A 26,698-nucleotide genomic window follows, 5' to 3' on the forward strand; every position below is an offset into this window, starting at 1 on the left:
GAAAATGTTTATTGTGTTCCATCTGTGGTACATAACTGCATAACATTAATTGTTATCGCAAATACATACAAATTCATTCATTTTCACAAAAAGTTTGAAAAAATAAAAAAATTTCTTGCCGTCTTGAAAACACTTCCAATCTGTTAATGATTTGTGGGGTTACATGAATCACTTTTTGTGGGGTTACATGAACCACTTTCGTCAATGCTGCTGGAGGTTTTCTACCACATGCGATGGTATTTCCACGGGATAACTTCATTCCTAAAATGTTGAAAAGCAGTGTTCCGAATACACTCGACCTTGCAAATAGAACAGGATGCATGAATGCAGAATAGTTTTTAGAGGTGTTGAAGCATTTTATTAAATTTTCGAACGCGTTGAAAACAAATCTGAAATTATTAAATTTCGAAAACCACGAAGGCCACCTGTACATGGCATTACAATTTCAACTTTACCACCACACAATAAGATGCAGCCATTAGACAGAACTTCATTTACAGTCCATTTAAAACAGCTTACGACCATTCACTGCATGCAGATCTTTGCAGCAACCATTTACAATTTACGAGGTTGCAGAATGCGTGAACGCTGCCCATGACAATGCAATTAGTCCAACGAATATAAAATCTGCATTTCAAAAGACAGGAATTTTTCCTTTCAATTCACAAACATTTTCTGTATCAGACTTTCTAGGAAGTAAGTTTACCAACAGAAGCTTTAGCACCTCATGCTCTCTAACATTGACAGTATTCCGTTGGCATCCATAGTGCCAAAAAAGGCAATAGAATGCTAAATAAATGTGAATTCCTACAAGGACAATCTCCAGAAAACATACGAGGGTTTCCAATGGCTAAACCAAGAAAGTATAAAACTCGAGGAAAGAGTATTCTCAAACAAAAGCAGACAAAATCATTTCATACGTTATACTAAATAAATCTGATTTTTATTTTTTATTTTTTGAAAAAAGAGACATGTTCAAAAATATAAGAAAATTTTTTTCATATCTATATATATATAAATGGATGTAAGTCTGTATGTTTGTAACGCGATAACTTCGGAACTACTGAACGGATTGCCACCAAACTTGGCACAGGTACTTCTTGTATTTCAGAGATAGTTTAGGCAGTATATGTATATGGTAGGGAGCGTAGCAAGTGTCATAAACAAGGGGGGTCATGGAAAAATTCATATAACTTGACAAGAATCGATACGTTTTGAAGACCGTAGAACCATTTTGCATACCTTAGATATGACTATATGGGGGGTGGATGTAGCAAGTGCCTTTAAATAGGGGGGTGTAATGTTTAATACGGCATAATTCCGAAACTACTGAACGGATTGCCACCAAACTTGGCACAGTTACTTCTTGCTCTTCTGAGATGGTCATAAGGATATTTTAATGGGGGAGGGAGCGTAGTAAGTGTTCTTAACAGGGGGAGGTCATGAAAAATTTTGTCTAATTTGACGAGAATCGATACTTTTTTAAGACCATAGAAACATTTTGCATAAATTAGATATGATTATATGGGGGGTGGATGTTGCAAGTGCCTTTAAAAAGGGGGGGGGGGTGTAATGTTCGTAATTGCATAACTCCGGATTCACTGAACGGATTGCTATCAAACTTGGCACATGTACTTCTTGCTCTTCAGAGATGGTCATAAGCGTATTTTTATGGGGGGAGAGAGCGTAGCCAGTGTCATAACCAAGGAGGGGTCATGAAAAAATCCATACAACTTGATGAAAACCGATATTTGTTGAAGATCTTAGAAACATTTTGCATACCGTAGATTCTTTCTCTTCAGAAATAGTCATAAAGGTGTTTTTATAGGGGAGGAAGCGTAGCAAGTATCATCAACAGGAGGGGCCATGAAAAAAAATCATAAAATTTGACAAGAATCGATTATTTTTGAAGATCATGCAAACATTTTCCATCCCTTAGATATGATAGATATAGGGAGTGGATGTAGCAAGCGCATTTAAAAGGGGAATGTAACGGCATAGCTCCGACACTACTGAACGGATTGCTATCACATTTGGCATAGCTGCTTTTTGCTCTTCAGAGATAGTTGCAAGGGTATTTTTATGGGGGAGAGAGCGTAGCAACTATCCTTAACGGAGGTCATAAAAAATTTATTTAAATTGACGAGAATCGATACTTGTTGAAGACCATAGATACTTTTTGTGCAACTTAGGGTATTCGTGTGGGGTGGATGTAGTACGTCCCTCTAAAAAGGAGATGTAAAGTTTATAACGGCGCAACTCCGGAACTACTGAACGGATTGCTATCAAATTTGGCACAAAGAAGCTCTTCAGAAATAATCATTAGGACATTTTCAGAGGGGAAAGTGCGTAGGAAGTATCCTTAACATAGGGGGAGAGGGTCAATGACGAAATTTGAAGAGAATCGATATTTAGACTAGAAGGAGGGGTTTTTGAAAATAAATTTTAATCTCTCATTTTTTATAAAACAAGAGAGTGGCAAGAGTTTCAAGGTCGTATTTTTCTTAAAATAATTTCGAAAGATCTGGTTCCATTTTGCCGGGGAATTCAAAGAACTAAAGAAAAAAATCTTTGTCTGCCTATGAACGTGAGTGTATTCAAGTCTCAGCATAACTATAAAACAACTAAACGAATCGCCACCAAGTTTGGCACATGTACCAAAGGCGGGAATCGATATTTTTTGACAAGCACAGATACTTTCTATACTACTCAGGGTAATCATGAAGAAGATCTGTAGTAAGTTCACTGACAAAAAGGAAGTTAAATAAAAATAGATTATAAGATTATTTAGAGGGTGTGAGAGTGGAGTTAGTGCCCCGAACATGGAAAGTGAAAGGGAAAATTGATCGGGTTTTACGAAAAATTGGTACTTCTTTACGAGTACAGTATATTTCTAGCAGCTAAGTGAGGTTCACAAAAATATTCACAAGAGTGAGGGGGAATAAGTATTCTCAACATTGATCTGAATTGCGAAATCATACAACCAATGTGCATTTTATTATGTAAATTGAAAAAACTTTCGACTCAAGGTAATGGAAATAAGTTTACAACAACATTTGTATTAACTGAATCGTTATTCCATAAGTTTTCCTCCCCGATGAACGGCCAAAATGGTTAAAGCCATGGTAAAAAAAATATTATAAAAATATGTTATTCTATAGTACGAATGTAGTTATGATGTTAAACATCCATTCGTTATAAAATAATTATTCATGATGTCATAATTTTTTTATGAAGAGGAGGGAGTAGCAAGTGTTCATAGCCATGGAAGCCAAAGGTGTTGTAGATCGATTGTGACGAGGAAGTACGGAAGTACGTTACAAGCACATATACATATGAAACTCGGAGGTTACTAAGAAGGTATTAATAGAGAGAAAGGTGTTTTAAATGTTTATAACAAAAGGGTTCAAATATAAAACTGACCCAGTTTGTCTAAAATACCATGAAAATTATGATTATTGTGAGATCTGAGATGAGACACTGATCATTCGCAATCTGAACATGAACGGAGTATTGTTCAATCGAGTTGCCGTCTAAGTTATGTTTCAATACAAGAGTATTTCACTAAGCAGGACAACTTCGAGAATTTTTTTCGGCCTTCCCTTCACGAAACATTTCCGAGCAACGCCGGGTAATTCAGCTAGTAGTTCTATATATTTTTATTCTTTCCTTAAAGGTGGTTTCCCCATCTGACACAATATTGTAAAAAGCTGCTATTTATGTCAAAAAGCGAATTTATATTTATTGATTACATTGAATATCGAAAAGAAAGGTTTGTTTTTATTAACCGTAGGTGAAACATATTTTACCCCAAATAGTATAAAAGATATATCGATTAACAAAACAAGTGGTTCAAGTAGCCCCACTCTCCCCTACATCTTAATACAAGAAATTATATTCTCCACTTTGTATTTCCATTGAGTTGCTAAACAACTCTAGTCTAAAAGGTTTATTATTTCGGATAACGCATGTGAAATTATGAAGAACTATTTCTAATCTGTCCAATACTTTCGTTGTGTCACTTTGGTCTTATTGTTTATATCATTGTTATTAGTATTTTTACTATTGTTATTAATATTGTATATGAATTTAATTTAGCCCCAATTTTAACCTGCATATGTCGTTCGTAGGAATTGATATCGTGTTTTATAAGGGCACAGTCTCAGTTTCAGCGAGCTATGTTATTCGTGTTTACGCCGTTCCGGTTATATCTCTGACATCACCCACTCACCTTTTACCCATTTCACAACAATCAAAAGCAGTAATAATCAGAGGAAAACGTTTATTTCACCGAGCCGTATCGAAGTGACTAAAGAAATCTATGTTAGGGAAGCTTATGACAACAATTTTCACTAATAGTACTGTTGTTGTACCGTTGAATTCCACTATGTTATATCACGTCATTACACTCTCACAAAGTCACTATTTTCACAGTCACTATTTTTCCGAAAGTGTTTCAAACGTTATAATACAGATACGTATTTCGGAATGCTATTTGCATCCTTCTTCAGTGTATCGGTTTTATAAGTTTATTGAAAGAATGCTGCAGTGAAGTTCCTTTTATACAAACGTAAGTAGGTAGAAACGTAAGTAGGTAAACCAAAAAAAGGAACAAAAAAAAAAAAAATGAAAGGTAAAAACAGGTAACAGAAAACTGGAAGAGTTAAATGTTTTCTATGTTTGTTTTTATCTTGGATATGGGTAGTAACTGGAAAAGCCAAGAAGATCTATTCCCTTGGTCTCGGTTTAATAAAGAGATGGAGTTGTTTTTGAATATTTCTAAGCTTTCTGCTGAATCTAATTTCCATGGATTGGAAATTTGTCTTAAGATTTTTATGTCATTAGTAGTGAGTTCATGATCTTCAAAAAAGGCATGTTCTGCTACTTTTGACTTGAAGTGATGTGGTAGTCCCTTTTCCAATTCTTTGGATGCTTTCGCTATTTCTGAGATATGTTCCTTGAAGCGAATGTCCAGTGTTCTCTTTGTTTGTCCGATGTATATTTTATCGCAATGAGGACACGAGATTTTGTATACCCCAGACTTTTTCAAATTCTCTGTAGGATCTTTTGTAGAACCTAGTAGAGTTTTCAATTGGGAGTTCATACTGCTGAACACTAAATCTAAACCAAATTTTCTTAGTTTTGATTTTAGTGGGTGTGAAATGTTTTGATTGAAGTCCACTGATATTCTTTTAAAATTTTCAGAAGTGGGGGTCAAAGTTGTAAGTGATTGTTTTTTCAACAGTCTTAATTTTTTATCGAAAATGGTTTGAATTGTATGCTCTGGATATCCATTGAACTTTCCAATTTCGAAAATAAAGTTTTTCTCTTTTATCGCAGCATCTTTTCTAAGGGGCAAAGATAGCATTCTGTGAATCATATGGTGGAATGCTGCCATTTTGTGTTGGTGGGAATGATTAGAAGTATTTGGTATGACACGGTCCGTATTGGTTGGCTTCCTATATATTTCGAAAGTTAAGGATTTTGCCTCCCGGACAATAAGAATGTCCAAGAAAGGTAAACTGTTGTCTTTCTCTTCCTCATAGGTGAATTTAATATTTTTATGTAAATTATTAATTATTTCTAAGAAGTTCGATAAATTGTTGCGTTTGATGATGCAAAATATATCATCTACGTATCTCCACCAGCGATTAGGTAATAATCCCTGCTTATTTAAAAGTTCTTCAAGGTTTGCCATGAATAATTCACATAAAAACGGGGAGAGTGGATTGCCCATTGGTGCCCCTTGTAATTGTTTATAAAATTCCCCTCTGAATTTGAAATAATTTACATCCATGCAAAGCCGGGTTAGAGTAAGATAAGACCGTACTTTGCATTTCCATAAACTACTACTATTTTGTTGAAGTAACCAATCTTCCAACAGATTGATTGAGTCCTTCACTGGGACACTTGGGAATAAGGCGGTTACATCAAAAGATACCATCATTTCGTCATCTTCGATTTCGCCTGAATTCTGAAGTTGAGTAACGAATGCCTGTGTGTTAGGAACTGATTTACTGAAGAATTTTTTTGGCATAGATTGGAATTCTTTTCTCAGTTCCTAACACACAGGCATTCGTTACTCAACTTCAGAATTCAGGCGAAATCGAAGATGACGAAATGATGGTATCTTTTGATGTAACCGCCTTATTCCCAAGTGTCCCAGTGAAGGACTCAATCAATCTGTTGGAAGATTGGTTACTTCAACAAAATAGTAGTAGTTTATGGAAATGCAAAGTACGGTCTTATCTTACTCTAACCCGGCTTTGCATGGATGTAAATTATTTCAAATTCAGAGGGGAATTTTATAAACAATTACAAGGGGCACCAATGGGCAATCCACTCTCCCCGTTTTTATGTGAATTATTCATGGCAAACCTTGAAGAACTTTTAAATAAGCAGGGATTATTACCTAATCGCTGGTGGAGATACGTAGATGATATATTTTGCATCATCAAACGCAACAATTTATCGAACTTCTTAGAAATAATTAATAATTTACATAAAAATATTAAATTCACCTATGAGGAAGAGAAAGACAACAGTTTACCTTTCTTGGACATTCTTATTGTCCGGGAGGCAAAATCCTTAACTTTCGAAATATATAGGAAGCCAACCAATACGGACCGTGTCATACCAAATACTTCTAATCATTCCCACCAACACAAAATGGCAGCATTCCACCATATGATTCACAGAATGCTATCTTTGCCCCTTAGAAAAGATGCTGCGATAAAAGAGAAAAACTTTATTTTCGAAATTGGAAAGTTCAATGGATATCCAGAGCATACAATTCAAACCATTTTCGATAAAAAATTAAGACTGTTGAAAAAACAATCACTTACAACTTTGACCCCCACTTCTGAAAATTTTAAAAGAATATCAGTGGACTTCAATCAAAACATTTCACACCCACTAAAATCAAAACTAAGAAAATTTGGTTTAGATTTAGTGTTCAGCAGTATGAACTACCAATTGAAAACTCTACTAGGTTCTACAAAAGATCCTACAGAGAATTTGAAAAAGTCTGGGGTATACAAAATCTCGTGTCCTCATTGCGATAAAATATACATCGGACAAACAAAGAGAACACTGGACATTCGCTTCAAGGAACATATCTCAGAAATAGCGAAAGCATCCAAAGAATTGGAAAAGGGACTACCACATCACTTCAAGTCAAAAGTAGCAGAACATGCCTTTTTTGAAGATCATGAACTCACTACTAATGACATAAAAATCTTAAGACAAATTTCCAATCCATGGAAATTAGATTCAGCAGAAAGCTTAGAAATATTCAAAAACAACTCCATCTCTTTATTAAACCGAGACCAAGGGAATAGATCTTCTTGGCTTTTCCAGTTACTACCCATATCCAAGATAAAAACAAACATAGAAAACATTTAACTCTTCCAGTTTTCTGTTACCTGTTTTTACCTTTCATTTTTTTTTTTTTGTTCCTTTTTTTGGTTTACCTACTTACGTTTCTACCTACTTACGTTTGTATAAAAGGAACTTCACTGCAGCATTCTTTCAATAAACTTATAAAACCGATACACTGAAGAAGGATGCAAATAGCATTCCGAAATACGTATCTGTATTATAACGTTTGAAACACTTTCGGAAAAATAGTGACTGTGAAAATAGTGACTTTGTGAGAGTGTAATGACGTGATATAACATAGTGGAATTCAACGGTACAACAACAGTACTATTAGTGAGAACATTCTACTAACAGCTCAAACAGAAATTTAGTGAACAATTTTCAATCGATATTATTTGTTTTGTAAAAGACAATCAATCGATTAGCAAGCAACTGTTGATAATTATTGCTGGAATGGAAATATTAGCATTATTTGTTTATTTGGAGCAGGGAAAAGCCCACTGGAGCTGAACATCACCAAATTTTAGCTCTCTCTCCAGCAGGCATAAAACCTCTCATCTTTTGTACCAACAGATTATAATTATCCAAATGATACATTTCCTTAAATTACATTGGTTACAACTACACACAGCACCATTCTTATCTCTAATACTAATACTTATACTAATACAATACTAATAGCTAGCTAGATAAAAATCTTAGAAACAAATTCTTGATGGTGTTATGAGTTAAGTAAAAATCGAAAGCATTTGAGCAACGATTAAATAGACGGCACATACTAACGAAAGGCTCGTTGTGACCGTAATTGGTTCTAGCGGAAGGAAGACGGAGAAAAGTATGAGTTCGAAGAACACGACGGCGAATATTGAAGTCTAGTGAGCGTAAGAGTTCAGAACAATCGATTCGAGATTGAAGCAGATCTGCGACGAAAGTTGCCTTAAACACGTCTCTACGAACAGACAATAGATCGAGACCTATGAGCTTGCCACGGTCTGAGTAAGTCGGAAGATTCAGAGGATCTCTCCAAGGAACTTTGCGAAGCGCGAAACGAATGAATTTATGTTGGATGGCTTCTATACGCTGAATATCATTTTGATAATAAGGTGACCAAACAGCAGCTGCGTATTCGAGTGTAGAACGAACCAGAGCATAATATAGCGCTTTTAGGCAATGTATATTCTCGAAGCATCTCGTAACACGAAAAATAAATCCGAGTAACTTAGAAGCTTTGTTGATTGTGTAATCCACATGCTGCTTGAAGTTCATTTTTGAATCCAGGATAACTCCTAAGTCTTTAACGAACGATTCTCTTTTAAGAACGGTTTGTGAAATAGAGTAGTCGAATTTAACCACTGAGTGTTTTCGTGTGAACGACATAATTGAACATTTCGAGGCGTTTATAATCATTCTATTTACTCTGCACCAATTTGTAAAGATGTCTAATTGTGACTGCAGAAATATAGCATCATTGGTAGTTTTGATTAGATGGAAGAGTTTGAAATCGTCAGCAATGGATAACTTCCTGCATTTCAGCAATGTATTTAAGTCATTTAAGTAGAGCAAAAATATGAATGGTCCTAGATGACTACCCTGTGGAACTCCGGAGCTGACTGCAAACGGTGATGTAAAGCAGTCACCAATTTTCACTGACATTTTGCGCCCTATTAGGTATGAGCTAAGCCAGCTCAGAAAAGAACCATTAAAACCAAGTCTACTTAGTTTGGAAATGGTAATCTGATGATTTATCTTATCAAAAGCCGCAGAGAAATCGGTGTATATGGCATCTACTTGTAGTCGTGCTTGTAAGGATTGAATGATAAACGAAGTATATGATACAAGATTTGTAGATGTAGATCGTTTCGGCGTAAAACCGTGTTGGCTCTCGGATATATAATTTGAGCAGTTATGCGTAATAAAGTCCAAGACAATCCGTTCGAATAATTTCGATACTGCACATAACGCCGCTATTCCTCGGTAATTGGAAATTTCGTTTCTGCGTTCTTTTTTAAAAACTGGGAAGATGTATGATTCTTTCCATAAGTCGGGGAAAATTCCTTCTCTTAAGGAGTTGTTAAATAATATCGATAATGGAACTAGCAGACTGCTAGAACATTTTTTCAGTAAAACAGATGGAATGCAGTCTGGACCCACAATGAAAGATGATTTCAGCTTAGAACATGCTTTGCTCACTACAGCCGTCGTAATGTTGGGATGAGAACCTATGGGAGTAAGCAGAGGAACGTTACGGGACGCTTCGGCGGTCTTCATCCGTTAGAAGTTCGTCAGATAAAACATTGCTGAACTGCTTTCGGAAGAGATCACAAATAGCAGGTAATGATGTTCCTTGAACACCATCGAGTGACATGTGAGTTGGGAATCCCGTTTCTTTACGCTGTTCATTAACGTAGTGCCAAAAAACGTAAAAAATTTTCTAAACTGGTCTCAAAACTACACAAATAGATAGCCATTATCAGTAGGCAACTGAACAAACCGATTCCGGCTATCCTGGTTCCCGGTATCCGGTTCCGGAAGTACCGGAAATAGTGGCCATATATACCAAAATGGATCTTACTCACTTTTCTCATTGATGGTGTGACCAATTTCCACAAACTTAGATTCAAATGCAAGGTCTTCCGATCCTTTACAAAATTCCTGAATTTCGTCCGGATCCGACTTCCGAATCCGGAGTTATAGGGTGCGTACTAGAAGAGTTTGTGTGTCATGTTAGTGGGTGGCCGTACGAGCCGACTTCGATTATACCGGTTCTCGGGTTCCGGTGCCGTAAGTGTCGTTCTCGTAAGGATGGCTTACGCAATCAAAGCACTGTTTTATTCTGTAAGTTATGCATAAACAATCACTTGGTTTCTTTCATAAATCGAAGAGAAAATTTTTGAATAGAATACCACAATATTATATGTACATGAGAAAGGCATCATTACACCACTAGGTGGATTAAAACAGGTTTTTAAAAGTAACAGTTGGTTGGTCACGAATATTGATTAGAAGAGGAGAATGATGGTTACAAACTTTGACCAGTTTAGTTGGAGCGCTGATTAGAGTAAGAGAATCGGAAAGTTCCTGGCTGGCAAAACAAAGGTCAAACAGCCGACCATTGCTGTTGTATATATCGTTTAATTGAATTAAACCGGCTGTATTGTAGTCATCCAACAATCTTTGAACCGTTGAAGTTAACGAAGAGCTTGTTGAGTCTGGACTGTGGATACAAATACATGGAGCATTGATGAGTCCATTTGATTCGGGGAAAGTTAAAGTCGCCTACCACAAGGATCTTATCATTCAATGCTGCTTGATTCGTGATGAATGCGAGCGATTTCAAATGTTGATCAACCAAACATGTATCATTTACTCGATCAGGCGGAATGTACAGCACGCAAAGATAGAGTGTGTAATTTGAGAGTGGGAGAGCAATCCAAATTTGCTCAACATTGTTGCAGTCCGGTATCGACAACTGGCGTGAATCGAATTGAGAACGACAGGCGGCTAAAACTCCACCACCACTTTTTTTAACACTGTTTTGTGAATTCCTATCCTGTCTATATACTGCATATTCACTACCGAAAATCTGCTTTGATAATGGATGATCATTAAGCCAGGTCTCGGTGAATATATAGAGATCGAAAGTGCAATCCGAACAAGCAACCCGAGCAAAGTCAAACATCAAAACGAGAGCAAATCGAAATCTGATTATGATAGCAACATCACATTGAAATCTTAATTTGATCTCAGCTCATTAATTTTTCAATTGATATCACATTATGTTATCATTTTGCTGTTAATTTTGGAAAAAAAACTTGGGAGGCAAAAATTTTGGGAAACTCCCAAAATGATTATTCAAAAGCAACAACATAATAACTGCATCAAAATAGGACTAATTTCATTAGGCGATACAAAAATACAAAAATAAATTTTAATGGAACAATTATTCCTTTAATAATGTTGCGTTTTACAAAAATGCTTCCTGTGGTAGTTGTCCGGAACCATAACCGTGATCAAGGAAAAGATTTTTGTCAACACTTTTGCAACCTTTACATCAATAATCCTCTATATTTTTACTTGCGAGATTATTGTTGTAACACCACATATCTGGAGGACATTGGATAGGTTGACGATCATTGGTGCCACGTCTATCTGAAGCTAGTTCATCTCCTTTAGCGATCTCCTGGCCTTCACCAGATCCGGCTAAAAGGGGCATTCTCATCTCTCTGATCGTCAGCCACAGAAAGACCTTCGTCAGGAACTTGATATGAAAAATACATTTGACGTCCACGATTTCCTTCTGGTGGGGTACGTTAAATATCAGATTCTCTAACAGTTTTCGCGTTTAGTTAAAAAAATAGATGTTAAATGTTCTGACTATTATTTTCGGTTGTTGTTTTGACCGTTATTTGTGGTTCAGAATTCGAGTATCGGTATTGCCAAAGTGATTGTTTTTCCGTGCATCAACTAACAAGTCCTTTGAATAATACGCTCTTATTTATATCATACTAGCTGAATTACCCGGAGTTGCTCGGAAATGTTTCGTGAATAAAAGGCCTTAAAAACAAGAAATTGTTCTGAACATTGAAATACTCAGAGCGTAGTAAAAACACAGCTTATTTCCACATAATTGCACAAGATTGTGATAATGATTATTTGATAACGAAAGGCTGTTCATAACTACGTTAGATAATACTTTCGTTCTATAGAATAACGATTCAGTTAATTCAACTGTTGTCGTAAACTTATTTTCATGAGCTTGGGTCGACAGTTTTCACAATTTACCTAAAAAATGCACATTAATTTTATGATTTCTTCAACAATTCAGATCAATTTTACCTCCCTTGGTTAAGAATATTTATTCCCCTGCCTCTTGATTTGATGTGAAGGTAGTATCTGTATTAATCAAGAAGTATCTTTTCTCGTTCGATGAATTTTACATTGAACTCCTCTTTTGTTAGTGAATTTGCAACAGCTCTCTGCCCTCTGAGTAGTGTAAAAAGTATCTGTGCTCGTCAAAAAAGAGAGGGGGGATGAAAATTGATTTTCCAGACTCTTTTCTCCTAGTCTATATCCTCCGACTTCCCTCGTTTGTCGACAAATAAGATAAATTCAACAATAAACCTCTTTTTCGAGGCACTTGCTACAAACTCCAACCTTTTGTTCACCTGTGCAATGAATATCTGATCTCGACAAGAAAAAATAGTTTTATTACCACCTCTGAATTGCAAAATGTACCTCTGCCAAGTTTGGTGAGTCGTTATGTAATTATTCCGATATTTACAAACAATTGAGCTGAGATCTTCTTCAATTGACACTTGTTATCTTCTCACGCGTATAAATATCCTTACGATTATCTCTTAGTTGTAATAAATATCTGTGCCTGTCGAGAAATTTCGATTTCGTAAAACTCGAAACATTTTGCCTCAAATTCCCCCTGTTAGCAAACACTTACTGCAACCACCACCTCTCCCACCCCCTTCTCATTAAAATATCTCTTATAAGAACCTATGAACAGCAAGAACTACTTGTACCAAGAAAGTTAATAATCTATTGAGTTGTTTTGGAGTTATGTTCGATCATATATACAATTTATCCTTTGCATGTTTGAGTTTGATCTCCTGTTGAAGACCCTAGCTAGGCCTCCTTTCCCATAAAAATACACTTATGACCATCTCTTAAGAGCAAGAAGTATCTGTGCTAAATTTGATAGCAATCCGTTCAGTAGTTTCGGAGTTATAACATTAAAAACATTACACCCCCCTTTTCAAAGGCTCTTGCTGCATTCACCCCCCATATAAGCATATCTAAGATATGCAAAATGTTTCTATGGTCTTAAAAAACTATCGATTTCCTGTTGTCCCCCCCCCCCCCCCCTCCATCATCCCCCGGTAAAGGACACTTGCTACGCTCTCTCCCTTTTATGACCATCTCTGAAGAGCAAGAAGTATCTGTGCCAAGTTTGGTGGCAATCCGTTCAGTAGTTTTGGAGTTATGCTGTTACTAACATTACACCCCCGTTTTGAAGGCACTTGCTACATCTACCCCTCGTCAATTCTAAGGTATGCAAAATGTTTCTATGATCTTCAAAACCTGTCGATTCTCGTCAAGTTATATGAATTTTTTCATAACCACACAACCCTCCCCCCCATCCCTTCTTTTTGTCCCAACCATTAAAAATTTTCCCAAGGACCATCTCTAAAAAGTTTGAATATTTGATTGCATTTTAGCGCCACCAAATGAAAGAATTTTATTAACTCCAATCAACGACGTTATAAATCATCACGTTTCAGAGATATAGCGTAATATGCCTTCTACCAGAAACTTTCGAGCGCTGTAGGAGCGCTTGGCGAATAAATTCCTAACTAACATATTTTTCATATTGTAGATCTTGACATCCCGCACAACTTTCCTTAGAAAAAAAAGCTTTGAAGATTTCAGGTTCTGAGCTCAAATATAGTCCATATAGTACAGCGATTTTGCATTAATATTTGAAAAATTTAGAAAACTAGTTTGAAAACCCTATTCTCTAAATAATCAGATTTCCATGAATTATCTATGTTTAATCCATTTTATCTGAAGCAAGCAAATGAATTGCTAAATGTTCGCTCCGAAATTAATCTTCATCGAATGATCCCGAATTTAAGTCTACACAAGAATTAAAACTTGCTAAATCAGTGTGATGCTGTCTGTGGGCAGAAGGGAGATACTCGTTCATTGTCCCAATTAGTCGAAATAAGTAAGATATTTTTTTTGAATGGAAATAACATATGATCTGGGATTGCTTATTGTCAGATTCCTAATTCACGTCTCCAGTAAGCCTTTGCTGTAAAAGACTTCACTCTAAAGCGCTCGTTCTTCTGAGCCTAGAAATTCGTATTTCAAAGTGATTACATACTCGAGTAGAGTGAGATCAAATAAATAACTCAATTTATTATTATGATGTTCACATGCTACAGCTTCTGGATACGAGAAAGACAAAGAGCACATTTTCATAACTATCAAATAGCCGCACTTCCATTCACGATGGTTGCGGGACGGATGCGACGAAACGACTGTACATCGGCTAAAACTACCTGTATACAGCTTCGTGAATCAACACTGCTTGTCATATGATCGAAAATTCTCCATCTACTTACAGCTTAACGTCACAGTCCATAACATTCGCAGAGAGTTCGAAATCCAAATCACCTAGGTTCGAAACCCAAGTCTCTCTCTGTGGAGGTGTTGTGCTTTTTGACGCTTTTTTATTGTTGCAAGTAATATCGCCTAAAGGTATACTATCCCGGGTCTTTTGCCCGATCTATTTTTAGCTTATGCTCGCGACTTGTTTGTTTTCAGTAATGTCCTTTTAATGCAAATCAATAACTGAATATGCATTCCAGGTTTGTTTTCGTTGTTTGATAATAACTTCAAATTGAAAACTAGTTTTGCTATCAACAAGAAAAAATCTATATCTTATTTAGATTTCAGTTTGCTTTCGCAGTTAGTAAAAATAGTTTTCTTTTTGCTATCATCAATATATCTTTTTGCTTTCGATTTTGATGTTTTGCCACTTAAAACGACCAAAACAACAGCAAATTGAGTAATCGATAAACGCGAACATCACAACATCAAAATGAGTTTTCTATTTGATCTCACACTCTGCTCGGGTATACCGCAGAAAGGTGAGACGTGACAAGGGTCATTTCAGCAGGCAGAAATCTTTTAGTAACTTAACTTTTCCCTTCCTTAGGCTTCTTATCAATGCGAATCACTCGGGTCTCTGAGATACCGGAAAATACCGATAAAGGTCTTTTACTCTTTACATTCCGAACCGGCAAAAGAAGAATGCAGTAGCAAGTAGAAAATAACAACTTTTGGTAGCTTTGCCGGAATAGTAAATAGTAGAAGACCTTCATCGAAATTTTCCGGCAGATGTTTAAGGTCGACTCCTCTTGTAAAAAGTGAAAGTTAAGTTACTAAAACATTTCTGCATGATGAAAATCACTCCAAATCTTTTGACGTAGGACTAAGTTTTGTCGTGAATACGACTTACTTTACTATGGGGTGCCTTTCCAAATTTACACTCTGAGAAAGTGATAAGTTTTTGATCGTGAATATCTCTTGTTGTATCTAACGAATCAAGATAATTTTTGCTACATGCCATCGGAAATATGATCACAATTTTATGATAAAATTTTTAGTTGTGTGAGATAATCTCAAATAATTCAAAATTAAACTTTTCTGAAATGTTTGGTATAAACGAGCATCAAAGAGGATAATTCATAAGGCGCGTTTGGTTTTCTCGTATTTTTAAAGCTCATAGCTCAGTGATCTGTGAAAGGATTTATATAATACCAATAGAATTTATATAAAACCAATAGAATCGAAATTTTTCAACTTAAGCGTGTATAGCAAAACTATTGAAGTATTTCAATAGTACACTATTGAAAAACCTGTCTCATTTGACCCATGTCAACACCAGCCAATCAGAACGCGTTCTGAGGAAGAGAACAAAATATCTGCTGCTGTACAACAAATCGTTCGAGAAAAATGTTTCGAAAAGTAATGAAAATCGTAGTGAGTTCCTCAATTTGGTCCTTCTGAATGTTAGAAACGAATTTCAATAAATTATGCAAATCCGAAATGAAATAATCGACATTAAAATTCTGTATGCGGCTATTTTTATAGCCGTTAGGACCGCCCGTCAGTGAAAAAGCTACAAACGAAATCACGTAAAAAGAAAGCTCCTAGCAAAAATTTTATCAGTTTGGATTCTATCGGCACTGTATGCAGATATATTTTGTGTCGTTTGCAAAGCTAATTTCGCTTCCGACAAGAGCGATTACGTCACAGCTGCCAGTCATTTTCATTGGTAAAAAAACAACGGTGAAGAGCATCACACAAAATCAGCCGTTCTAATGGCTGTTTTTCTCAAGTCTTAGGTAAATATCCTCAGTTTAGTGCAAATCTAAAACAGTTTGGTTAGATTTGTGCATTTCGCTGTGTGAAATTCACAGTAGTCGAGATCAAGTGAAGCTTTCTTTGTTTTTGCAAAAAATGTGAAAAAGGGGAATGCTTGCATAATTCATACAAATGATCAACTAATTGATATTCGGAGGAGTTAAAGAACATGTCAGTTGTTTTCGTATTCACGACATCCAGTTATGTCTCTGACATTACCCACCCACCTTTTTTTATTCAATAATATAATAAAATTTTAAGGCATGTTGCGCATCGACAGGATGAATAACGAATTTCCGATTAAGTTAATCCAAATTATATTTCACGGTAAAGAGATGGATTACAAAATTCCTGATGCAGATGAAATATGTTAATTGACATTAGTATTTAATTATTGTGTTAACTTACGTTTACTAATCTTGCTACGCAAACAGTAGTCTGTTATCTGACGGTAGAATAATTATTCACCCTGACGTACCTAATGATCGTATAAGAACGGCAGATACATTCAATTAATCTCACTTTCGGTATCTAAATTCATCCGTTTCAATCACTTACCAACTAAAAATTCAATGAAGCCTAAGTATATTCTTATTCTCCTTTATCGAGCTCGCGGTCCTGTTCAAACAGGTTAGATCACTTGTGTGATGTAGGTTAGGCAGTCTTTCAGAGTGTAAACTGTATTAAACTTCAATTAACTGCGTTGAAATTATTTAAATCTTAGCAATAAGTAGTAAATTATAATCACTCAATACACGATGCTATTACATGACAATTGTCCATGCTTTTTCTGTTTTCTCCTTCGATAGACCTCCCTGTCACTTGACGTCTGAGTGTATTAGTAGTGATAATGAATATGATAAGATGTAGTAAGATAATTAAGAATGTGGTATACAGACGAGCAGTGCAGGCAGTTTGGCTTAGTCGCGTGAGAACTACTTAGTTCTGCTAACAGTCCCCCCGGGTACGCCAACCTCTTGATTGGCTTACACATTGTCGCGACGAACATCCAATACTGCTAGCTTTGTTGATGGTCGTTCATATACTCCGCTCGCCGTCTGAACAGTTGCAGATCGTATCTGTCCGTCGCGGCCGCTACACGTGTGAATTACTTTACCTTTCGGCCAGCAGTTCCTGGGTGAACTCGGGTCTACTATAACCACCACGTCGCCAACAGCCAAAGGCCTGGTGTATATGAACCATTTTGTTCGTCGGGTTATCTCGGGAAGATAATCGGTGATCCAACGTTTCCAGAACTGGTTTGCTAAAATTTGCGAAGCTCTCCAATTCTGTTGTAGTGTAGATTTGTTATCGTCTATTGAAGTAAGAGGCTTCACGCCATTCGAAGAACCCAACAAAAAATGGTTTGGGCTGAGCGCAGGGGCCGAATCCTCATCTACAGCAACATGTGTCAGGGGGCGAGAGTTAACAGTAAATTCAATCTCGGTCAGTAAATTACGGAGCAGTTCGTCGGAAGGTTTTCGCGTAGGTTGTATCGCCATCAAATTTTTCTTAACTGTACGGATCAACCTTTCCCAGCTTCCTCCCATATGCGGGGCTGCCGGAGGGTTGAACACCCAATCCGTATCTGGGCTTATGAACTCCTTCATGATTGCTTGCCGATCAAGCAAACTTTCAGCCTCTTTCAGCTCGCGAGAGGCACCAATAAAATTCGTTCCACGATCACTATAGATTTTCCTTGGAGTACCGCGTCGAGCGACGAAATTACGAAGTGCCAAAATGCAGGAATTAGTGCTAAGTGAATGAACTACTTCAATATGAATAGCACGGGTAGTTAAACATATGATCAGCATTCCCCAACGTTTTTCAACACGTCTGCCCAACACAACTTCCATTGGTCCGAAGCAATCGATACCGATGTGTGTAAAGGGACGTGTGAAGGCTGCAAGTCTTGCTTCTGGTAGATCCGCCATTACTGGAGGATGGGGTGTCGTAGATTCGTTTTTACATCGTTGACAGTTTCTACGGACCTTGCCGTACTCGACACGGATTCGAGATACGTGGTATTTTTGGCGCAACTCGTTGATAACTGTTTCATGATTCTGGTGATGGTACTTGTTGTGGAAGTACGCAATTATCAGTGTGGTTAAGTGGTGGTCACGTGGTAGGATAATTGGACTTTTTGCGTCATCGGTGGCGAAATGACAAGCTGCTATTCTTGTTCGCATTCGTAGTATTCCATGAACATCAAGCGACGGAGTGAGCTTGTACAATGGACTGCTTTTTGAAAGTGTGTTTTTGATAGCAGGTGGTTCATGTTTCATTAGAGACAAGGCGGTTACTTCCTCGGGATAGACGTCGAACTGTGCCTGACGTATAAGATATCTCTCTGCTGTGCGCAATTCCTCCATAGAAAATGGTCCTATGTAGATTTGTTGCTGACGGAGCTTCAGACGGCAATTTATTGGAAAACGGAATATTGTTGCTACAACGTTGACCAGGCGTTTCCAACTAGAGAAATCCGTAACACGAATGAGTGTTTCGGAAACTTTGCGATGATGACATAAATGGGGACGAAGTTCAGTTTCGGTTGAGCCATAATTAGAAGACTGTTTAGGCCATTCCGCCTCTGGACGCCTGAGAAAGGCGGGTCCCACAAACCATCTATTGTTTGACGTGAAATCTGGCAATTTTTCCCATTTCGTTCCGTCGTCCGCAACGTTTTGTTTGGTAGGTACCCATCGCCACTCGTTTGTTTCACAATTTTCTAGAATTTCGCCAACCCGGAACGCCACGAACTGTGTATAACGTCGGTGATCTGAATTTATCCAGCAGAGAACATCACGCGAATCCGTCCAGAATACTCTTTTGGATATCGGAATAGAAAGAGATTCACCGACTGTTCGTGCTAATCTGGCACCGATAACAGCTGCTTGAAGTTCCAGTTTAGGAATTGACACAAATTTGAGCGGGGCTACACGAGTTTTAGCTACGACAATCGAGCACCTAACAATATTATCATGGACAAATCTAAGATAGCAGACGGCTGCCATTCCATTCTCGCTAGCGTCTACAAGTGTGTGCAACTGCGTATCGTCACTATCGCCTGGTGACGAATCAAGGCTATAACAGCGCGGAACTTGCACATTTTCAACTTGAGGTAGTACTTTAATCCACTTTAACCATTTGTGGAAAGCCTCGTCATTGATATCTTCATCCCATTGGACTCCTGATCGCCAAACTTCTTGTAGCAATATTTTGAGATACATGAGGAAGTGGGCGATTAAACCGAGGGGATCAAAGATCGTCATCAACACTCGTAATGCTTCTCGCTTGGTTGGTCGTCGTTGACCGGACAACAATGAATGATCGAAGCGGGCCCACCCGACTTTATATATGAAAATGTCTGACGCTGTATGCCACCACATTCCCAAAACTTTCTCGGTGGCCATTTCGTACTGTAGATCCAGGTTTTTCTCATTTGAGGGGTTGTCTCGCAACTGCGATAGTACTGTCTTCGAATTACTCAACCAGTTACGAATTTCGAATCCGCCTTTGGAATGTACGTACCAAATGTCATGAGCTAGCTGAATCGCTTCTTTTTCCGTATCTACGCTTACTAACAAATCATCTACATAATGACGCTTAGTTATGGATTCTACAGCAGCTGGATACGAGTTGGAGAAGCGCGCGGCGTTCAAGTTTTTGGTGAATTGAGCGCAACACGGTGAGCAACATGCTCCAAAGGTCATGACCTGCATAACGTATGTTGCGATTTCCCCATTTTCGTCTTGCCAAAGAAAGCGTTGGCACTGCTGATCCTCCTCACGAACTCGAATCTGGTGGAACATCTCGCGTATATCAGCAGTCATGGCAACTCGACGCTCACGGAATTGTAGAAGGATCGTTAACAGCGAGCATAGTTGATCAGGGCCCTTCAATAGGACAGAGTTTAAAGACACGCCGAAAGCCTTAGCTGCTGCATCCCAAACAATACGAGTCTTGCCGGGTTTATTCGGATTCGAAACCGGAAATATTGGCAAATACCACACGCGGGGGTAGACGTTGTTCAGCTCTTCACTGGTAAGTTTCCGTGCGTAACCTTTGGATAAATAATCAACGATCTTTTCGTTTAGGATTTGTGCTAGCAGGGCATCTTTTTCTAAACGCTTTTGAAGAAAATTATAGCGACGGAGGGCCAACGGTCGACTGTCAGGCAAACGGATGTTTTCGTAACGCCACAGTAGCCCTGTTTCGTAGCGGTCTCCTTGAAAGTTTGTAAGAGACTGAAGCAGATACTGGGCGCGCTGGTCACCCGACGATAAAGGAGTTATTTCAGTTTTCGCCAACCCAAGGCTTTCAAGCGCGAAATACGCCTTCATGGCAAGATGCAGCGACTCATCGGTGCCTTCATCTAGATCACTCTCTTGAACATGTAACGTGCACAGTGAAGACTCAGTAGTGCGTTCCTTCAACCAGCTACCACAGATGGTCCAGCCTAAACGTGTCTTCACAGCAATCGGATCATCTATTCCCATCTCTCTGGTTTTCTGAACCACATTTATTCCTGCGTGTTTCATTCCGATGAGAATACGCGGTTGAGCATCGCAATATGAAGCAATAGGCAAACCACGAAGGTGGGGATACGTTTTAGCTAGCCTCTCAAAGTCTAGTGTTTGAAGTGGGAGCAATAGTTTATCGACGGTCCTTACGGTATTTAAGCGGAACTTCTTGGAATTTCGTCTTATCCCGGCTACTTCCAAATTAACAATCCTGGATTTATTCTCGTTTCGCTGAGCCCCTCCAGTCCAACGAAGACACAGAGGTTGAACATCACCTTCCAACGATAATTCATCGGCTAATTCTTGATCGAGCAATGTAAGTTCGGAACCGTCGTCAAAGAACGCGTAAGTTGCAACTGATCGATTGTTTCCATGTAGAATGACTGGTAAATATCGAAAGAACACGCCTGCACCATCGATTGCATGAGCGTTGCAACTCCGAGGTCCATTACTGGGTTCGGATTGTGACAAAGATGCGCTAGACGTTGACTTCGATTGGTTCTCAGTCGCAACAGCGTCTTTCTGATCATTGTGCAGTAGAGCGTGATGTTTAAATTCGCAACCATTTTTGCCACATGGCTTCGTTTTACAACCTCCGCTGTGCTGATGAAGACATCTGCGGCACAGCCCAAATTCTCTAACCACTGCCCATCGAGAATCTCTGGAAAGATCGAGAAACTGTTTGCATTTCTCTGCTGTTCTACAAGTTCCCTTGCAAATTAGACATATATCAATGGCGGGTGGCTTGACGAATGTCAGATTTTTTGGTTGACTTGAAGACACCAAATCATGTTGAGTTTCGGCATGAACATTCGTGAAGGCACTCCTCTTTTTGCTTCCAAGCGGCTCGATTTTAGTCAACTTAGGTGCCTGAATGATAGGGGGAATCGTTACAGTACTGGCTGCCTCGGCAAGAGAGTAAATCCAGTTCCCAAACGACGCCAAGTTGACAGAAGGAAGTGTTTGTCTGTACCTAGCCCAATCCAACCTTATCGTTGGTGAAAGCTTACTCACAAGCTGGTGCAGGAGAGAGACATTGTATAAGTATTCCTCTAAGCCACACGCATCGACTATAGCACAAAAGTTCTTGATGTTAATTGCGAAGTCCACGATTGTTTCAAGACTGTTCTCCTCCATCATCGGTAATAAGTTGATTTTTGATACTAACGAGTTTACAACGGCCTCCGGTTGTCCAAATAGCATTCGCAATGTTGCTAATACACTTTTGACATTTGAGGGATGCATCAAACAACTCTTAACGGCGTCGTACGCTCTACCTTTCAGACACCTTTGCAGTCGTATGGTGTTCTCTTCGTCAGTGAAGCCACACATCGCAGTGGTGCTATTGAACGTTGACAAAAATAGCGGCCAATCTTCTGGATCTCCGGAGAATTGAGGTAAGTCTTTGGACACTGCCTGGCGAGCTGCAATCTGTTCACGAGTAGGTGGACGACTGCATCTTGACGGCAGAGAATGCTTACGGGTCGTATTACGATTGAAGTCGGAAGCACCATAACTAGCACTTGAAGTCTTGTTTTGAAATCCTAGCGGACATGGTTGTGGCAGATTATTGGTTGAATAAAGTTTAGGACCGAAACTCCGATCAGATTTATTAGAGGTTGAGTTATGCGAATCCACATTATTGACATCCTCGATCCAATCATCTACCTGACTGTTACCTTCACTAGGATTAGAGCCGTCATGATGGGACATCTGTTTCAAAATACTATATTTCTTTTCAAGATAGGTGCGCTGTCTTTCTGCTTCCTGTTGCGCTAAGGCATGTTCTTCCTCCAGTTTCTGAAGCTCTAAATTGAGCATCGAATGACGAGAAGATGCGTGCGACATCTCCGACAGCGCAACTGATTGTTTAGATGAAGCTGATTTGTTGAATAGTTTTGATCCTACGAGACTCGATGATTTTCTTGAATGCTCTTTGCTAACTGATGAATCTCGTCCTACGCTCGAAGTCTTATTGGAAACGAAACCTTGTTTCTGGACCCTGGTTGCAGCAGCTATACATTTAGGGCAACTCCATTCATGTTGTTCGATTTCCTTATCGACTCCTACACAGGCGAAATGATGCCATTTATCGCAATCGTCGCATTGTACCATATCATTGGTATCCGGACCACCACACGTTTTGCACGATCTTCCCGGTAAGGTTTTATTAGAGTCTTCCCTCACCTCTTGAATATCCGTGACCAACACCGTTAAACCACCACTTGTATTATGCGTTCTTTGACTCGCATCACCGGTGTCCACACCGACCTTTCGTTTTGACCGAGTATTTTTACTACTTCCCGACATCATTATAGAATCGCCCTAAACGAATTTTGTAAAATGTTGCGCATCGACAGGATGAATAACGAATTTCCGATTAAGTTAATCCAAATTATATTTCACGGTAAAGAGATGGATTACAAAATTCCTGATGCAGATGAAATATGTTAATTGACATTAGTATTTAATTATTGTGTTAACTTACGTTTACTAATCTTGCTACGCAAACAGTAGTCTGTTATCTGACGGTAGAATAATTATTCACCCTGACGTACCTAATGATCGTATAAGAACGGCAGATACATTCAATTAATCTCACTTTCGGTATCTAAATTCATCCGTTTCAATCACTTACCAACTAAAAATTCAATGAAGCCTAAGTATATTCTTATTCTCCTTTATCGAGCTCGCGGTCCTGTTCAAACAGGTTAGATCACTTGTGTGATGTAGGTTAGGCAGTCTTTCAGAGTGTAAACTGTATTAAACTTCAATTAACTGCGTTGAAATTATTTAAAATCTTAGCAATAAGTAGTAAATTATAATCACTCAATACACGATGCTATTACATGACAATTGTCCATGCTTTTTCTGTTTTCTCCTTCGATAGACCTCCCTGTCACTTGACGTCTGAGTGTATTAGTAGTGATAATGAATATGATAAGATGTAGTAAGATAATTAAGAATGTGGTATACAGACGAGCAGTGCAGGCAGTTTGGCTTAGTCGCGTGAGAACTACTTAGTTCTGCTAACAAGGCACATTGCTTAAGCTCTAAGATGATGCCAAGGGTATTTTCTAATCTTAATTAACGACTAACTTAAAACTAGAATAGTATCATTATGTAATGTCGTATCGGGGTCGCGGATACTCGAAATTCAACTTTCTGGTGGCGATCAGCAGTGGCCGGTGAATTGAATATAGCATGAGAGTCTTCCAGATGGCCGCGGTCCGCGGTAAAAATCATCAGGCAACAAAGACTCGGCGGGTGGCCCGCAGCCTGGTCATCGACTGGAGCGGTTCTCCGTTGTCGGTGATGGTGATGTTACTGAAGAGAATGAAAGAGAAGTAAATATTGTGGAAAACGCGGTAAAAAGGGGATGTTGGAACAGCATGTCTCAATACGATAGAGATCTAATTAGTTTCCATCGAGATGGTGAAGAGACGGGGGAAAGGAGAACGAAAAAGTTAGTGACGAAAAACAAAGATCTTGTTAGTACCAATAAAGATGGTAGACAGGACGGGGATCGAGAGAATCGGGCGGATGACAACGTTTTTGCTTTCTATACTGGTGTGCAAATTCAAAATACTAGGAACCGTACAAACAGTGCTCAGGTTTTGAACATCTATATCTCAATCATTTTTAATTAATTTTCCATATCATTACATAAACTGCATTAAAAATATTTCCATACTTCGATTGGAGTAGATGAATCTATATCTATAAAATAATATTGCAGATAATTGGTGATCGAAACTTCAGTTAGTAACGAAAATCTTTGTCATGGTTTCTTCTAACAAATACATACAAGTTCACGGTTTCCATTAAATTTCTGCGTTTCAATGAGTGAAATTCGCTTTTAAGAAAATCACTCATACGAACCAAGATTCTGTATCGAATAAACTTGAACTCTGTTTGGTTCAGAAAAGAAGTAAAAGTTGCTAACACATTGTTCAAACAATCCAGGAACTAACCAGAAAAACATAATTTCGTGTGCAGGCATATTTTTTATTCATCAACATTATCATCTTCAAATGACATACAATCGTTCTAGCACTTTTCCTCATTTTTCAATACCATCCTTATAGAATGATTTGTCACTGGTCTAAACATCGGCTTTCTTTGCTGCGATGACTGTCCTATTCGAGCCAAAAATTTTTCGCTGGCGTGTCTTTTTCTGATCCGCAAAGGACAAACAATCGCTGGGGCTAGGTAATTGTGAACAAGGTGGATGAGGAAACAGATCGTAGCCCAATTTGTTTAATTTTGTAATTGTTTTCGTTGACTTATGGCACGGTGCATTGTCTTGGTTAACGGTGAATCACTTTTGATGGTACTTTCCTGTTCAAGACAGTCGATGTTAATTATACCTCGAACATGCTCGATTGTTCCTGCTACCTGGTACGTTTCCAGATGGCTTTCCCAGTCTGAATGCTGGTATGACTCCGGATAAAAATAGTGGATCCATGTTTCGTCCACTGTTCCATACCAACGCATTCCATTTTATTGCGGCAGACTTTTGTTGATTGTGAGCGGCCGTGTTCGAGATCCGTTTGGTGACGATTTTTTTTACACTCAGATTTTCGTACAAGATCGTAAAAGAACTTCCAGTTCATGTGCTAACGATTTCAGCATATCTAATCTCACGAACTTTGATTTTGCGTTCATACATCACGATTATCAAAACTTGCTTAATGTTTTCCGGTTGACTGCTTAGCCACGTTCAAAATCAGAATACCACAAACCTTCATTTTTAATGGATCCTAGTGGGGAAAACACTTCTCAAGCTATAGCTGGGCTTGCGTTTTTTTTCCCTTTAAAAATTAATGTTTTAGCAACACACGGAATTCGTTATTTCAATTTTTTATGAATGAATTAGATTCAGTGTTCGTGGTGCTATTGATGTTAAATGTTCTTTGAAGGTGGGTACTTTGAATTGAAAACAAATATTGGCAGTGATTTTGAAACCAGGTTAAACCTTAGATGCCAAATTTTGTTTTGAAACTTAGTACTGAAAACTCTTCAAACTTCTAATTTACGCGTTTCATGAAAAGTTTTATTCGATCAATATTCTATTTAAAAAAACGACTGCACTTTTTAAGTATAAATATCATTTCCTTTAGAATAGAGAAATACTTCGAAATAGTGGGTCGTTCTCCGCAGTATGCAAAATTACCCACCCCGGTTTAACATGTTTCGCCAGCCCTGCAATAAATAGCACTCTCACGACTAAACACACACTTGCTACACCTGCACTATCACTCAAAATAACTATTTCAACCAAATTTTTAACTATACACATCAAAAAATACATTGAAATTATACTTTTTTGAGAGCAGCACCAGGACATCGCATCGCACTCCCAGTGATGCCAACTCTCCTATATTAAGGAGTAAAACATTTTTAATGCCAAAACTATCAAGCGGACGTGATATTTCTTGTTTTGCACCGCTTCCCCTCCATGCGAAATGTGCTTACTGACGTACCGAACGAAACCGATATTTCGGCTTTTGCAAACCGTTTCTGGTATGGCCATTTGAGAATTAGCCTTATTGTGTGATTACCTTGTGGCTAACATAACACAGAACCTTTCTAATTTTCTCTCCAATTTGTCTCGCCGATTTTCTGGATAGCTATTTCCCTAAAAGCACTACATTTTTCATTATAATTGCTCATTTAGGGGTTAGCTAAATTTTGTGCTAGGACACATAACCGTCTTTTATTATTTTTACCGCTAAGCAGACGTAAAGTTTCTGCTATTTTCAGAACACTTTTTCTTTTGCAACGAAGTGCAATGTCTTTTCTGACGTGCCAAACGAAAATGTGTTTTTGACTATTTCCGGCTTAGCGGT

At 38.2% G+C, this 26,698-nt stretch overlaps 2 protein-coding genes across 3 annotated transcripts in view; one reads left to right on the forward strand and one right to left on the reverse strand.

The window, feature by feature from the left end:
* Positions 1-26,698, forward strand: part of LOC131432843 (neuroligin-1) — a 780,452-nt gene that overhangs the window by 89,364 nt on the left and 664,390 nt on the right. The window lies entirely within an intron of this gene.
* LOC131428587 (uncharacterized) lies at positions 17,310-23,156 on the reverse strand. Its single transcript, XM_058592634.1, has one exon. The coding sequence runs from the start codon at positions 23,154-23,156 to the stop codon at positions 17,310-17,312; it is 5,847 nt and encodes a 1,948-aa protein (XP_058448617.1).

Source organism: Malaya genurostris, chromosome 2, assembly GCF_030247185.1.
Source record: "Malaya genurostris strain Urasoe2022 chromosome 2, Malgen_1.1, whole genome shotgun sequence".
In the NCBI taxonomy this organism is placed as follows: Eukaryota; Metazoa; Arthropoda; class Insecta; order Diptera; family Culicidae; genus Malaya; species Malaya genurostris.

Excerpts from the sequence above, each read along its gene's own strand:
- LOC131428587 (XM_058592634.1), bottom strand. The coding sequence starts at position 23,156 with ATGTCGGGAAGTAGTAAAAATACTCGGTCAAAACGAAAGGTCGGTGTG.